This window comes from Hoplias malabaricus, chromosome 2 (assembly GCF_029633855.1).
Source record: "Hoplias malabaricus isolate fHopMal1 chromosome 2, fHopMal1.hap1, whole genome shotgun sequence".
NCBI classification, from domain to species: domain Eukaryota; kingdom Metazoa; phylum Chordata; class Actinopteri; order Characiformes; family Erythrinidae; genus Hoplias; species Hoplias malabaricus.
Genome location: NC_089801.1, coordinates 60,812,308 through 60,830,118, shown reverse-complemented (window position 1 = coordinate 60,830,118; position 17,811 = coordinate 60,812,308). Strand labels below are relative to the sequence as shown.

At 38.0% G+C, this 17,811-nt stretch overlaps 1 protein-coding gene across 1 annotated transcript; it reads right to left on the bottom strand.

The window, feature by feature from the left end:
* Positions 1 to 219: 219 nt before the first annotated feature.
* Positions 220 to 16,493, bottom strand: LOC136677550 (adhesion G protein-coupled receptor E3-like). The gene is made up of 15 exons (XM_066655135.1): positions 16,490 to 16,493; positions 14,605 to 14,988; positions 14,071 to 14,121; positions 13,069 to 13,222; positions 10,778 to 10,826; positions 10,089 to 10,166; positions 9,826 to 10,012; positions 8,702 to 8,876; positions 7,386 to 7,473; positions 7,123 to 7,284; positions 6,749 to 6,952; positions 6,386 to 6,618; positions 5,086 to 5,152; positions 4,305 to 4,580; positions 220 to 421 (listed from the first exon to the last, which is right to left on the bottom strand). Exons 1-15 carry the CDS (start codon positions 16,491 to 16,493, stop codon positions 323 to 325), a joined length of 2,211 nt encoding a protein of 736 aa, XP_066511232.1. The 3' UTR covers positions 220 to 322.
* Positions 16,494 to 17,811: the final 1,318 nt, after the last annotated feature.

Below are 17,811 nucleotides of genomic sequence, written 5' to 3'. Positions count from 1 at the left end.
CTTAAACCCAAGACCCTGGAGCTGTTTCGAGATGACATTACCAGCAACACAAACACGCCCAAGTTCTGCTCAAATCAATTTTATTCAAAGTAGATCTCAGGTATTTCAGTCATCTCTAGAGTTTTTAAATTCTTTTTCAAGATTTAGTTTACTACACAAGTGTAATAAACATGAACTGTAAACAATGTTGATTACATATTCAAATTAAAAGGACTATATTTTAAACTAATAATAATAATAATAAACACCAAAAATAAAAACTATAGAAATACATATTTCTGTCCTCAGTCTTAGTTGCTGTGTAGTAAAATTACTGAAAAGATCATCGTGGCCTGTTTTCCATTTTCTTTCTGGGCATCTCTGGGGCATTTTTGCCAGAACAGCAAAGATCACAAAGAAAGGTCTTGTAATGCTCCCTTATCTGAAAGCACAAGAGAATTTCAAGATAAACTAACAAAATTACAGTACATTTTTTTTGACATCAACACTTAAAAGTGATTGTTAAAACATTTTTCTATAAAATAGAAAATAGAAGAGTGTAAGCTTGTAACTTCAAATGAAGACTGCTTGTATTATGAGTAAATATAAGTTCCACTGAAAAACACTGGACAAGTGTAGTCTTCCATACTGGCAAATGATCAAGACAAGGCTGTTCACTTTCCCTATATTATTAGAAAGTGCGCTATCTTATATTTTAAATATACATATAGCAGCAAATTACTAATTTCAACATAAAGGTTTAGTGGAGTTAAGGCATAAACAGAGAAAGAAGCCATACACTGCTCTGTTTTGCAGTTCTCAAGCCTTGTCTTCACACTTGGGAAGGCCTGTAGTTCCACCCTTGGGAAACTTGGATCCTCCCCACTTTTGTTTTGCCCTCCACAACAAGACTTACATCACCCAAAGGTTTTCTCTATGGCAGATTCAATAAAAAAAACCACACAACCCTGCCCATATTCTTCTACTGAGAAATAAAGACACACTTCAGCAAAACAGCCTCTAACAAAGACGAGAGAAGGATCAATGCTGGACTAACTTTTTCTGATATGGAGAACAGTAAGTTATGTTGAAAGGCTCCAAGGAGACTCTGAACCCATGGTTATTCTCCTAGAAGGGCTTTCCTGGGTTAGTGACTCCTCTCCCTGCTGATGTGAGGTGATGGGGCATTGGGAAAAACTGCTTTCTCTTCTTTAACTCACTTTATCAGGTAAACTCCTGCTTGACTTGGCACTTTATTTACTTTTCTCAGTGTTATTAATTAAAGCACAATGTACACTGGCACCCATTTATTTGAAATTCAAATGAGATGCAAACTACTGTAAAGAGGGAGAGGCTGAGTTCACTGCCACTCGGTTCACCAAGCCTCATTCTGTTGCAGGTTTTTCCGTGCTCCAGACCTGTAGGAGCCTCCTAGCTGTGGGAGAATGTATGTTTTTATTATCTGTATTATGAACTGTGCTCACATACCCTGTTGCCCTCACTCTACACAGAGAATGACTGTATCCAAACAGTGGGTCCCTTGAAAACATGAACATGAAAATATGATCCTATTCTCCCTGGACTTCTGTATACCATGCTGGGTTGTACATTTTGTGTTGTAGTTTTGTGGACTTCTTTAAGCACTTTGGGTAATGGGAAAAACACCAGGTAAATTAGATTAGTTTATTATATCTGTTTCATGAGTGACTGGCATGATAACATTAACTGTCATTGATACAATAAATTTGTTGTGAATGTTCTAAGCTCGGTTGGCAAGGCAGAAGAAGGGGAGAGGCTGAAGGGAAGTTTACCATTTATGTTTGGCTCTATGAGGCTAGTGCGACCTCTGTTTGCAAGATCTTGTACAAACCGTATTCCAAAAAAGTTGGGACACTAAACAAATTGTGAATAAAAACTGAATGCAATGATGTGGAGATGGCAAATGTCAATATTTTATTCGTAATATAACATAGAAAACAGATCAAAAGTTTAATCTGAGTAAATGTAACATTTTAAAGGAAAAATATGTTGATTCAAAATTTCACAGTGTCAACAAATCCCAAAAAAGTTGGGACAAGTAGCAATAAGTGGCTGGAAAAAGGAAATTGAGCATATAACTTGGAATTTGGTAACATAAAAGCTGGAAGACCAATTAACACTAATTAGGTCAATTGACAACATGATTGGGTATAAAAAGTGCTTCTCAGAGTGTCAGTGTCTCTCTGAAGCCAAGATTGTAAGAGGATCACCAATTCCACCATTGTTGCACAGAAAGATAGTGCAGCAATACCAGAATGGTGTTACCCAGCGTAAAATAGCAAAGACTTTTAAGTTATCATCATCAGCCGTGCATGACATCATCAAAAGATTCAGAGAATCTGGAACAATTGCTGTACGTAAGGGTCAAGGCCGTAAAATTCAACTGGATGCTCGTGATCTCCAGGCCCTAAAATGTCACTGCACCTCAAAGAGGAATGCCACTGTCAAGGAAATAACAGAATGGGCTCAGGAATACTTCCAGAAAGCATTGTCAGTGAACACAATCCACCGTGCCATCCGCCGTTGCCAGCTGAAACTCTACAGTGCAAAGAGGAAGCCATTTCTAAGCAAGCTCCACAAGCTCAGACGTTTGCACTGGGCCAGGGGTCTTTTAAAATGGAGCGTGGCAAAATGGAAGACTGTTCTGTGGTCAGATGAGTCACTATTTGAAGTTCTTTATGGAAAAATGGGACGCCATGTCATCCGGACCAGAGAGGACAAGGATAACCCAAGTTGTTATCAACGCTCCGTTCAGAAGCCTGCATCACTGATGGCATGGGGTTGCATGAGTGCTTGTGGCATGGGCAGCTTTCATGTCTGGGAAGGCACCATTAATGCAGAGAACTATGTTCAGGTTCTAGAACAACATATGCTCCCATCTAGACGTCATCTCTTTCAGGGAAGATCCTGCATTTTTCAACAAGATAATGACCAGACCATATTCTGCAGCAATCACAACATCATGCCTACGTAGGAGAAGGATGCGGGTACTGAAATGGCCAGCCTGCAGTCCAGATCTTTCACCTATAGAGAACATTTGGCGCATCATAAAGAGGAAGGTGCGACAAAGAAGGCCCAAGACGATTGAACAGTTAGAGGCCTGTATTAGACATGAATGGGAGAGCATTCCTATTTCTAAACTTGAGAGACTGGTCTCCTTTGTCCACTGACGTCTGTTGAGTGTTGTATGAAGAAGGGGGGATGCCACACAGTGGTAAACAATGGCCTTGTCCCAACTTTTTGGGGATTTGTTGACGCCATGAAATTTTGAAACAACATATTTTTCCCTTAAAATGATACATTCTCTCAGTTTAAACTTTTGATCTGTGATTTGTGTTCTATTCTGAATATAATATTAGATGTTGGCATCTCCACATCATTGCATTCAGTATTTATTCACAATTTGTTTAATGTCCCAAGTATTTTGGAATCCGGTTTGTATACTGCACCTTTAACTTGCATGTTGAACATGGAGTAACAACAGAATTACATCAAGATATGTAGTTGGTTGTGTGTCATTTTACAATAGAAGTGAAATGTTTGAAAAACTCCCTTGGGAAGGGTTTCCTTTGTTTTGGGTCGTTTTCCATGTTGTGAATATACAGTACCAGTCAAAAGTTTGGACACATTTCATTCAATGGTTTTTCTTTGTTTTTTATTATTTTCTACATTGTAAATGAATGTAGAAAATATTCTACACATATGGAATTATGTAGTTAATAAAAGTGTTAAACAAACCAGAATGTTTTATTCTCGTAAGTAGCCACTTTTGCCATGATGACAGCTTTGCACACTGTCTGCATTCTCTCAGTCAGCTTCATGAGGTCGTCACCTGGAACGGTTTTCAGTGAACAGCTGTGGCCTCGTCAAGTTAATTCTTCATTTGTCTGAGACCAAAACGTGGGTTGTGCAGAGGTAGGGGCTGGTACACAGTTCTATACAGTGAAGAGCCCTATTCCACCAATGACTAATGAGAAGATGTGTCCAAACATTTGACTGGTACTATACATTCTCTGAATAACTGACAGAAAATCAATTGTGATGATGTGTTATCAGTCTTGGAACTGCTGAAGATTGTGGAGGGTACTTGGAAGGCATGAAAAAACAACAAAAAAATATCATTGACCAAACGTAACAAAATGAGTTTGGGACAGTTGAAGATAGGAGGAAGATTGCCTGTAAGAAATAACAAATAACATGTAACAAATAACAGCAAACATTAACCTGCCAATAAAAGACACATTAATACCCAGAACCTCTCCTGAACCAAGTAAGTGTATTCTAACCTTTTGATTGAGGACACAGTGGATAAAGAAGATGAAGGTGCCCTGCTGGGAGTTGAGAACCAAGAAGAGAATGTTCACAGCATCACTGCTCTCAGTGAAGAAGCCCAGGATCCAGGAGCAGCCGATTATAACAAACTGGAGCAGTGTTTTCAACATCACACTTTTAACCAGGCTATTATCTCCACTTTTCTGCTGAACCTGCAGATTACCACTGTTGAGTTTCTTCAGAGTGGCGTACATGAGGATGCAGGTGATAATGAAAAGGATAAAGTTTGACTGAGAAATGAGAGAAAATAGCAGTCACATCCAGTTATTATTATTATTTTACTGGCACCCACCAAATAATGAGTAGATGCTAGGGCTGCTTTTAGTTAGTATTACATTTCATGACAAGTAGTTACATTCTAACCCTACATTCACACTAGGGACAAATCTCTCATGGCACCCAAGGTAGGTCTTTGTTGGTATGTTCAGGGACACTCATGAAAATACAATGTTGATGTTTATAGGGTGGCAAATTCTTACACAACTTGCCTGGTTGTGTGCGGCTTGTCATCCAATCGTGACTACAAATTGCCTGTTCATAGAAAATAACTACACATGTGTTGTATTCTAGTGTGAACAGTTCCTATAGTCATCTGAAAAAACAAATGTCAGCCAGAGATTGGTCTATCTACACTTTTTTTTTAACAGTGACACAATATAAACATACATCTATATGCATAGCAGTGTTGTGGATTGTTTGCTGTTCAGCATTAAAACCACAAAGTGCAGCACTTACTCCAAGGATAAAACAAACAGGACCCAGAAAACTCCAGAAGAAGCCATCATCAGTCTTAAGCCAGCATCTGTGAATATATAAATAGGTACATACTGTACATGAAATTAAATAAAACACAATATAAATACCATATAAATAAATAAAAATAAAATAAAATACCATATACATTAACATACACCTCTAACAGCAGTCTGTTTAACTGAGCTTTCCCATTACACTGTGATTTTTTTTTTTTTACTGAGCCAGGGACATTCTTGTACACAAGTGGTGTTGTTGGCAAGGCTTGAGCCATGGATATTATTGCAGTCATGTAGTTATCTAGACCTGAATCTAGTAATTTCTCAGTGCATTGATTGTGCCAACTGGGCATGACATGGGGCTTTGCATGCCTTCCAGGCTGAAGTGAGTCAAATCTCTATTTATTTGCCTTAATGTGAAACTGATCAGATTTTTCAGGGATTTGTGGCCATGTCAAATCTGATCTATTCAAATCAAATTTGAGGCTTGTTCATGTGTGGTCATAGATTGGTTTCATATCCAGTTTGTGGGAATGTGACATGAATGTAAATAGTCAAATAGGATTTAATGCATCTTTCTGCCTGTACACATGCACTTACAGCTGTCATCATTTGCCAGCACCAGCAGAAACATGCAGTCTTTTTCTCAAACGGTTCTGTGCTTCCTACATAGTGCACAGTGATGATGAAACTACAGTTTGTGGACTAAAATAACACACTGATATTAGAAAAGCTGCTGTGCAGGTGATAGCTAAATATAAATGCATTTGTGTTAGACCTATGGCAAATTGAGCACTATGCAGGGCTTAGGGACCCATTTGGGACAGAGCCACAATAACCTATCAGTATGTCCTTGCATGACAGGGGCAGATTTTTTCACACAACAGACAGATGCAGATCAATGACATTTATGAATGTGAACAGTCAAGATAGTCAAATCCCATTTGAGCCAGTAGTGCCAGATTTGACTGGGTCGGATTAATCTTGGTGGAGTTGACTGGGCCTGAGCCAGGTACATTCTCACTGTGGTTGTTAAGTTAAATGGGCCTGTGGTAGCAATTTTCTCAGCACGTTGATTTATTTGACTGGGCCTTTACTGGGGATATTCTCACTACAGTGGTGGAACTGACTGGGAGTTTGCTGTGAACCTTAATATTGGAGGTGAAAGGGCCCGAGCTGAGGACATTTTCACAGAAGGTAGCAGAGTTGAATTGACAATAAAAATGATTGATTTTGAAATAAAATTAAATTGTTTTGTGCACTCTCTCGTTTTTCACACTCACTCGTCACTGCCGTATCCATCAGGAAAGATTCCAGCAGACACGCCCACCACAAACAGAGGAATAATGTACCCGATTAACATCAGGTATTTCCAATTTAGCACCTCATTCTGCTTTGATCTGATCTTCGTGAGGTTCTTCACATAGATGAAGAGCAACACAGCTTCAATGAACATCCACACAAAAGCAGAGAGAAAGAGGAAGTGTAGAACACCTGCCATCGCTGCACACCACGTCTGAATAGAGAGAGGATGAATCATATGAAAAACATGTTTGTATTCAAATTTGAGAACATTATTTCTCTGTGGTAAATGATACTATTTTGACAAGTTTTCAAAAGGGGATTATGTAAATAAGCTGGCTTACCTTAGACAATATCTCAAGTAAGACTTTCTCTGTGAGAAGATATAGGAGCTGAGCCAGCAAAAGGCTGAGACACAGGTTGATTAGAGCTGTGTTTATCATCGTCATGTCCCGGCGACAAAAGACAAACGTCAGCAAAGCCAAGCTCAGGAACACCAGCCCCAATGATACAGCTATTGTGTTGATGAGATCCAACCAAGGTTTGTACTTTAGTAAAATCAGAGAAAAAAACTTGCCTACTTGTTTAGCCATCACATATAGAGACCACAACACATTGTGAGTGATCTCTTAAAACCTCACGCCTTTATTCAGGAAAATCTGGGATATTCTCAGACTATGCAAAAACAATTCTAGGGAGCTAGACATGGGTCTCTCACCTCTAAAGAGTCACTAGTCTGCATGATGAGAGCGAAGGTTCCTGGGTGAACACAGGAGCATGTAGTGTAATTGGAGCTGGTTGAAGTAGCTTTGCAGAAGCCATCTTCCCATTTTGTGCCTTTCCAGGTAACACAATATAGAGTACTTCCCTGTTCTGGAGGCTAGTCAGGACACAGGGAATCCTTTAATTAACTGATTAATTAATTTTAGTAACTTGGAAAAAATATTATAAATTGTAGTCATACCAAATTCCACATATTACCATGGTCTCTTTTAAGCCATGCCGCTTATTTACAACTTTTAGAATGCCATTGAAGTTCAGCACTTTGAGTAGAACATTAAATGCCCAACTGTGTTAGCAGACATAACAGATACCTAGATGTCAGGGAGTTGGAGAGCATTTACCTATCCCTAAACAGAATTGTTCTGATCTTTTAAACTCTAAATTACAGATCACAGGGGCATCAATGGGGATTAAACACATCTATAGATGATGAGGCCAAAACTTTTGAATATAGGATCAGTTTGTCAAATAAGAATTTTCCAAAGATCACAAACTAACCTCAAACTCAACGAGTGGACTTTAGTACCTCAGCATTACACCAATAACATATTTAAAGGACTTATTGGAGCTCACAGCCATTTCTCTCAGCACCACAGAAGCAATTTGTAATTCTGCAATTACAGGCTGCAGTCTATTTCTTGCTGTGCATACGTGGTTGCTTTCAACCTGTTCTTCAGTGGTCAGTGGATTTGGTGATGGATCATTCTCAGCACTGCAGTGACTCTGACGTGGTGTGTTAGAGTGTGTTGTGCTGGTAGGAGTGGATCAGACACAGCAATGCTGCTGGAGTTTTAAACCACTCAGTGTTACTGCTGGACTGAGAATAGTCCACCAACCACAACTATCCAGCTGACAGCGTCCAGTGTCCACTGATGAAGGACTAGAGGATGAACAACACACACTGTGTAGTGACAGATGAGTTACTGTCTCTAAATTTACATTATCATGTATGCTACATTTACTAAACACACCACCACCACAACGTCAGTGTCACTGCAGCACTGGGAATGATCCACCCAAATCATACCTGCTGTGTGGGGGCCCTGACCATTGAAGAACAGGGTGAAAGGGGGCAAACAAAATATATAGAGCAAGAAATGGACTACAGTATACAATTTTTGATAATTCTTCTAATCTCAATGGAGCTGAGAGAATGTACTGTGAGTCATAAGAGGTGGTCATAATTTATGCTTGATCGATGTAAGTGTTCCAGGTTGCCATTATGTTACATACTGAAACTGATTTCTGTCTGTATCTGTTCCCAAGTATAACAATGATCTACACATGACTGCTAGATTACAGATGTACTACACAAAAATTCTGCAACCCAGAATACACTATTTAAGTAAATTAATATATCATTGGATTTGTGTAACCCAAGCTTAACATGTTCCCGTGCTGTTTTATCACATGTATTTTCTGTTCCATCAGTGCAATTATTAAGAAAAGTTTCAGGGACTAAACATAGGAAACTCACTGTAATATGCTTCAGAGTAATATTAAAATTAGTATACATTGATGTGGTTCTGGACCCTTGTTTGGGCCAGATTTGGTTATTGGTACTGAGCAGTTTGACGGACACTATTGTGGATATCATGATATTCCCCGTGCTGTTAGTTGTGGTGAAGAACGAAGGTTTCAGAAAATCAGACATGTTGCTGTAGCTTATGATATCCACAGAGTTTATTCCTGAAGCACAACACAGCAACATCTGGATCAGTGTGAGCAGAGCAAGTAAAAATAAAATCAAATATCTTTAACATCTGAAGAAGAAAAATAGTATAATACACCATCCAAAGTTACAACTTACCGTTGTTTTGCTTCCAAATCATAACGAGGTCAATCTCCAAGAAAGCATTGCTCGTGTTCAGCCGTGGGATTTTTGTCAAAGAAGAGTTTGAGCAAAGTACAAATACAGCAGCCTCTGACAGATTTAAACACAACAATCTGACTAGTTAATATTCGACTGGATTCAGAAAAGGGTCTTGAAACATGGCCATACTGCTTGAATCAGACTTTATTTATACAGTTCCATCCATCCATTATCTGTAACCGCTTATCCAATTTAGGGTCGCGGGGGGTCCAGAGCCTACCTGGAATCATCGGGCGCAAGGCGGGAATACACCCTGGAGGGGGCGCCAGTCCTTCACAGGGCAACACACACACACACATTCACTCACACGGACACTTTCGAGTCGCCAATCCACCTGCAACGTGTGTTTTTGGACTGTGGAGCACCCGGAGAAAACCCACGCGGACACGGGGAGAACACACCAACTCCTCACAGACAGTCACCCGGAGCGGGAATCGAACCCACAACCTCCAGGTTTCTGGAGCTGTGTGACTGCGACACTACCCGCTGCGCCACCGTGCCGCCCCTTATTTATACAGTTAAAATATGTAAATAAAAAAGGCAGCAAGTGAACAAGGCATTATTTTGGGTTTGATATGTGACAAAATCAGCAGAGACTTCACCTCAGCTGCCCCAACAAAGTATCAGCTTGTACTCCACTGAGCAACATTATTCCATCATGTACCAAGCCCAAATACACAAAAAACCTGAACAGCAAATAACAGCAACACCCTAACCCACAACAGTGAACAGGAATTAAGTTTTTCTTTTTACTTACTCCCTTACCTAATGATGGGAGGTCAATGTTGTCCCAGTAATCAGTGTCTGTTTGCCTCAACAGCGCAGAAACCAGTGTTTCAGTGGCATTGAGTATAGAGTTCCCATAATACAACAGTTGACTTTGGTTAGAAGTGTCATATTCCAAAATCTTTGTGAAATTATTCAGTACTGTATCCAAAGTACTGATGATGGTCTAATGAAGCACAAGACAACATGGGTTTAAAGGCAAACACAGATATTGTCCACATCAAGTGAGAGACTGTACTTACCTCTTTTGGTATTACTAGACCAGTGTTGTTCTGAATCTCAGTTAGGCATATCACTACACACTCCACGGTTGACAAAACCTATAAATAAAATAAATACATTAAAATATTGTTATTCTTTAAAAAATATTTTGATCTGTCTGATAAATTGTCCTTTTTAATATGATTTCAGATTTACCTTACATTTTTCTGCTTGAATTTGTATGAGATCTGCAAATAGAGATATATTGATTCATAGACTGCAAAACACATAAATGCCCCTTAAAAGCTAAACAACAACTGTACAATGACTGACCAGGCCTTATGTTATGGCATCATGCAAGTGTACTGCCCCACTTCCTGAACATCATGCCACACTATACCAATTACCATGTAATACAATGCCATATGGAGAGCCAAGTGGCAATCAAATAACTTTTTAAAAAATAACACATGCAGCTATATGTCCACAGGTTCAAAACTATGTCTTATTATGAAAGGCAAATCTCTGAAGCTGCTTCACTCCAGTTTAAGGTTACCATACCATCAAGTAAAGGTAATCTTGAAGGGCTGCAGAGCAGTGTAAAGAGTTCTCTGGCAATGGAGCTCAATCCAGTACCGTAGAGATCGGTTGGAGTGGTGTTTGATCGTCCATCATCTGTACCCAACTTTATTCTCCATTCTCCCATAGCAGAATTCTATCAAATTCTCACAGCCATGTTAAAATTATCTAGTGTAAAAAGCCTTCCCAGTATGCTGGCTCTAAAGAGCAAAAGCACAAAAGAGAGATGTGCACAAAAATGCAAGTTTTCCCTTTCTTTTTGAACTGTTCAGAGTCTGCCATTTGACTGAACGAGCAAACAAGCATTCACACATGTGCGCCTGATATTCATGCATCTGCATAAAAGTATATGCACAGACATGGTAATTAGTTTTTTTTTCCTGCTATCTGTTTGGAGAAAGGGCAGCACGGTGGTGCCCAGTGATTCCAGGTAGGCTGCGAACCAACCACGACCCTAAATTGGACAAGCGCTTACAGACAATGAATAAATGAATGAATGAATGTTTGGAGAAAACCCGCAACAGGGCACAAGTGGAAATATACTGCTTTAGATGCATGGGCTTTGCTGATTTCCATGTATGACTGCAAGTCAGACAGTGGAGATGAACTATCTTTGGCAATAGAGGATTCTGATTTTATTATTATTTAAAATAAAAAAACTTGCAACCAGTCACTGTCTTTCCTTTTGCACAATCGATATATATTTACAAGCTAAACACTTATGAATTCAACATGTTCCAGCTGTTGTATTAATGATTGTTTTTGTAGGGTTTATGCAATGTTTGTATTTTAGTTGCCATGCAGAGAACAAGTAACAGACAATAAGACAAAAAACAATGTAAACATTATAAAAACAAAATCTAACATATAAAAAAATATTAGCTTCTGATGAGCCCTGCAAACTTCGAATGAGAAATTCTATTTGTGACATTGTCGTTTTTATTTTAGCCTGCTTTCACAATTATGTTTACTCTCATCCAAAGCACACACTGCACAGCCTGTCACTCCCCACCCAATCCCCTGCTTAGCGCACCTACTTAGAAAAGCAATAGACACTAACTACTTCACAGCAGGAATGCAGGGGATATTTAACTTATGAATAAAATCTTGCTTTTTGCCCTTATAATGTTAATTCTTTTTTTGCACTTTTTTATATGTGCTTCTATTTTTGTGTGCATTTTCTTTTTTTGCATACGTTTTTTTTTACACTTTTTTGTGTGCATCACTTTTTTGTATGCTTCAGTATATTTATTTTGTGCATCAGTATTTTTTGTGCACATCAGTATTTGTGTTAATCTCTTTTTTGTACACATCCCTTTATTGCACATTCATATTTGTGTGCATCAGTATTTTTGTGTGCATTTCTGTTTTTTGTGTGCATGTTTTTTTTCCTTATTTGCATATCAGTGATATTTTTTGTGTGCATCTTTTTTGTCCTTCAGGGCCAGCATATCCCAGAAAAGTAGAAGGTCTAACCTTAAAACTTTTTATTATTATTATTATTATTATTATTATTATTATTATTTAACATTAATATTACTACTTTAATATCACCACCTGTGGAAGTATTTTATGTATTAATGACTTAATACATAAGTTAAATTAAGTTAAGGACAAGTACTAGTAAGGACCACAATGCCTCATTTATCAATGGATTCATTACATAGAATAAAACAATCCATTACAACACATCAGATAGCCTTTTGTGAGAATTATATTTATTCATTTATTTATCTTAAATTATATAGCGCCTTTCTAGATACCCATGATGCTTTACAATCAACACAGCTCAGAACGCTATTACATTCAACACTCAGTCCACACACACTGGTCAGAAATGGTAGCCAAATGTGCACAGCATACTCTCGAGCAGGAATGAAAGTCCACCTGGAGGACAGGTTTCAATCCGGATAACAATCCAGGATACGCCAATCCATATCTGGGCATACACAAATTTACTCCCACACATACACACTCATTCTCACCCACACCTGGACAAAGGGAAGCCGATTCACCCAATCTCCATGTTTTTGGGCTGTGGGAGGAAACGAAAGACTCCAGAGGAAACCCCCACAGAGACGGGGAGAACATGGAGAACTTTTTTTTTTTTAATTCCAGTAGCATACTCTCACTCTGACTTTGAAAACATTTAGAAAAAAGCAACCTTCATCTCAAGTGAAAAAAAAAAGACAAAAAATCCTGACTAAGAAATATAAGTATCTAGGAACCTTTAATTAGTAATTCATCACTTCTTGTTTCCCTGGGGTGTAAATGTGGCATATTTCTCATGATTTGCACATGTAAATATGGCGTATTTCAGAGGCATATTTCTCTTACTCACTCTTAAACATGGGAAAGACAAGAGAACACACTATTTAAGTAAGGCAGATGTGTGTCGACCTTCATAAATCAGGCAATGCCTACAAGAAAATAGTCACTCACCTGCAGATGCCCTTATCTACACTCAGAGCAATCATCAAAAAGTTCAAAACATCTGGGACTGTGACAAACAAACCTGGAAGAGGACGCAAGTGTATCTTGCCACCACACACAGTGAGAAGGGTGGTAAGAGAAGTAAAAAGTTCTCCAAAGCTCACTATAAGAGAGTTGAATCAAATGGTAGCATCTTGGGCTTATGTGGTCTCCCAAACCAACAACAGGTGCTATCTACATGCTAACAAGCTGTTTGGGAGGCATGCACGGAGAAAGCCTTTTCTGAGTTATATTTATAAGCGTAAATGTGTGGAGTTTGCTAAGCAGTACTGGGATTTTAACTAGGGTGTGCTTTGGTCAGATGAGACCAAGATGATTGTTAGAAGATCCCACTTTCTGTATATATATATATATATATATATATATGTGTGTGTGTGTGTGTGTGTGTGTGTAAGAACAGTTCTTCCAGACTCCCAGAGAGCAGGTATTATTTGGGTGGTGGATCATTCTCAGCACTGCAGTGACACTGACATGTTTGCCCAGATTCTTGATTATTGTGTTGATTCTTGTTTGTGGCCCTTGTTTATTGTCATTGCTGTCTTCTTTCAGAACTCGCATTTCTACCTCTATGTTGAGTCATGCTTATGCTGCCTTAGTGCCTGCATATGAAAAAGATTGTTATACTGATGTGTATACAGGGTGTGTTCCTACCTTGTGCTCAGAGATTTTGGATAGGCTCCGGACCCATAAGCAGTTAGACAGTGTATGTATAATGTAAGAATAGAACATTATGACCTGTTTGTTTGTGGAGCTTTATCTATCTTTGACTGAGATTTCAAATCATAAAACATCATTGAGCTGGGAAAAGACACCATATAAACAAATGTTTATGATGATAACGATGAAGTACCTGCTGTACTCATAGTAAGAGATGTGTTACTCAATAGTCTTGATTTAATCACTAAGATATCTACAGGACATACGAAGTAAAATATAGTTCTGGAAACCTACTGGGACTAACTGCTGCCGATGGGGTAGTGGCTGAATTGGTGGTGTTCACACCTGGAGGAAAGACAAAGATCAAAAGTAACCAAAAAAATGTTGACATCTCCTCAAATAGATTATAATTCACATTGTGACAAATACTGAGATTATTTATTCTCAATGTTAATGATCACCCCCTCCAGGGTGTATTCCTGCCTTGCACCAAATGATTCCAGGTAGGCTCTGGACCCACCGTGACCCTGAACGGGATAAGCGGGTACAGATAATGAATGGATGGATATTAATGATCATATGCAAACCTTTTTCTGAACACTGATTTATTCCTTCAACGATTGTTTTTGAATTAGCCGCTAAACCCGATTAAAATGTTTGGTTAACCAAGTAGGAGATTATGTATCCAGACAGTGTCCGTTGGTGTTTATTTTGACTGATATTTGCAAGGACAGGAGTAATCAGGAGGGGAAAAAACTGAGGGGTCTGATCAAACATTAGATATTATCACTGGAGAATCAGTAACTATTTTATAAACAAACACATTACCTGCACAATAAGCTGCATAAAAGATGGCTGAACTGACAAACTCATAGACATAATAGCTTCCTGGACAGGCTTTGACTTGAATTGGTGTAGATCTGAAAGAACAGGAGATACTTTCATATGCCCCACAGACCACACGAGTGACTATTCCATCTGCAATCTGGGGGTGGAGGCCATTCAGCCACAGAGTGATATTAGTGCCACATCTGGATTCATTAACACTGGTCTCTGCCATACGGAGATTCATCCCGTAATACCGCAGCCGGTACCAGCCATTGCCGAACTGGTTGTTACAGTTCCATTTTCCAGTCACAATAGTATCTGTCCAGGATAGATCCAGAGAAGTGTAGTTGTTGCAGGGATCATAACTGAGTAGACTGGAAAATGCTGTAATAAAAAGTAGATGGGAAATATAAAACTTTACAACTGTGGTAGTGTAATTTATATTTGTATTATTATTATTAATAATAATAATAATTATTATTTATTTATTTATTTATTTATTTATTTATTTATTTTAATTATACCACAACAGACATGCTTTCACTTTTACTAAGATAATGGTTTGCAGTTTGTTAGGTTTTGTGGTAATTATTCTTATTTACTCCCTTCCAAATAAAAATCACAAAATTTTAATACAAGTGGAAAAGATAAACATTTTTATTTGCAATTATATTAATTTTGTTTGTTATATTTAAACTTATATTTGGATACGTGGACAGCTGGTGTATTTTGGGATTTTAAAGTCAAAACAGATTATAAATTTAGTTTAATGATGTTTGCAAAGTGGAAATGATCTTTAAAATAAAAAAAAATCTTCAAAAAATAAGCACTAAGAGTAAATATATTATTTTCTCTATAACAGGAAAAATGGACACTTAAGGTCCTCAAAATATTAGGCATATTATTAGAAAAGGGATCTAACTCCTAAACTGCTCCCAGGGCACCGAGGTGTTTGGCAGCTCCTTGATCTATATGTGAAAAATTGCTCACTGGTGTGTGTTTTGTGTGTTAGGGACATGCACAGTTTTCCATGGTTTGAGTGTTTAATCTGTCCTCACATAAAGTGTGTTTGGTATGTTGTGATTGTTCTGAAACCCTCCTAACTGGAGGGTTAAAAAATACAATTCGGTCAGGGTCTGCAGACTAGAGTGATCTAGAACAATCTCAGCCTGACTGGAAATCTGTGTTAATATCAAAGCTAAATGTAGTGTAGGGCAAAATGCCATCTCAAATCTCATTCTGTTTACTGCTACTACTTGACTAAATCCTTTACTCTTATATTCAGTAATAGTTTGATCAAATGCCTAAACCTTAATTTAGAGAATCTCCATGTGAACATGAAGTTATGCCACTTATATGTATTAGACTGATATACTTACTTAAATTTGTAGTGCAGTTGTATATGTTGGCAGTAAGCAGGATCAACGGAAACCCTGGTGGAAAGATTAATGGACTGTTGATTAATCACAAAAACACCTCTGTATCATATTCACACTATTAATTCCAGGTACTATATAACATATAACTCGCCTGTAAAACTAAGGCTAATGTTATAAATGAATATTTTACAGATACCTTTATATATTGAGTTCATAGTTGTTTTGCTTGTAAAAATTACCCCTACACCCTCCTGGTTACAGCTTAGCCCCCAATAATTATCCTCTAGTGATGGCCCTCTTATGAATTGCTGTGAGTGTAAGGTTTGCACATTTACTTGCAATTCTCTATTTTAGCAAGAGGTCACCAATTCCTGTTCTCTGTGCAATGTGTTATGTGTATAAACTTGGGTCTTAAAGCTTGCTTAAATTAACACTTGTTTTTACATCTAGTAGTTTTATATAAATCACAGTTTTTGCGTGAAATGCTGCACATGCACATTTCATACCCATATTTTTATGTATGTACCCTTTATAATTGAGGCCCCAGGTTTTGATTTCTCCAGCAAGGCTTTAGTTTGCTAAAGGCATTAAGATCAAAATGACCGTAAGGCTGAGAAGATTATTTATTCACATGAAAACCAGATATTTACACTTGCAAATGTTGCTTATATACATAAAAATGAAATAAAAATACAATCCAATGAATATTGTAAACATAAACAATTAGCAATTTGTGCTTTAAACAAACAGAATAAAAAACACCACCTGGAAGAAGCTTAAAGAAATCCTTGCTCACAACTCTGATATTTAATCAATAATTTAATACCCCACTTCAATACTACTTAAAACACTCAAAAAACAAACTCCATACTCACAGGTATTCTTTATATTTCTACTCATTTTCAGTCATTTGAAGAAACAAAGGGATTCGAAGCCACAAGCAGCAGGCTCAATATGCACTTTCTGGCTGTTCCAGGATCTTACTAAATTTAGTTATTTGCATCATATTCTTCCACTTAAAGCTGGGGATTTTGAGGATCAATATGCAACCGATCATTTGCACCATAAACAAACATGGTTTTGAAAATACATGCATTTCCTGCTGCCTGGTGTACTTTTCTAAAGAGAACATTGTTCTATGGTGAATGTTTTCATCTGTAGATGACTCGGTCAGGCTTGGTTTTAAATGAGCAGGCAAATTGCTCCACAACATGAGCGCTCAGCCCAGCCGACTCCTACTACAACAACAACATTTTCAGGGCAGTTAGACAAGGCAGCTCCTGTACTGAAGAAGTGAATATATTTCACTGTCCCCAGCACCCTCTACAGTGTACCTGGATTAATGATGGTTTGCTTATAAGTTTACTGTCACATGAGCTTTTAAAATGCTACAAAATTCAGTGCAGCCAAAACATTATGACCACTTCCTCCTTTCAACTTTATCCATTTTTTCAACTCCACTGTCCATATAGGAGCACTCTGTAGATATATAATTACAGTCCATCTGTGTACACAAACACTGCATTCAAAAATTATCAGCCCCTTTCACTTTTTTTTATTATTTTATGTTTAGGCCTAAAATAAACAAATATAATAATAAAGCTAAAAATGAAGAAGGTGTGTATTTCATAAAAGTAGAATATATATTTTAGGCAAATATCCTCATTGAATACATTGGAACATTGTAATAGACTTAGAAACTTGCACATGACCCCCAAATCTCCAAATCATAAAATAGCAGCACAGATTTCCATTCATTCATTATCTGTAACCGCTTATCCAGTTCAGGGTCGCGGTGGGTCCAGAGCCTACCTGGAATCATTGGGCG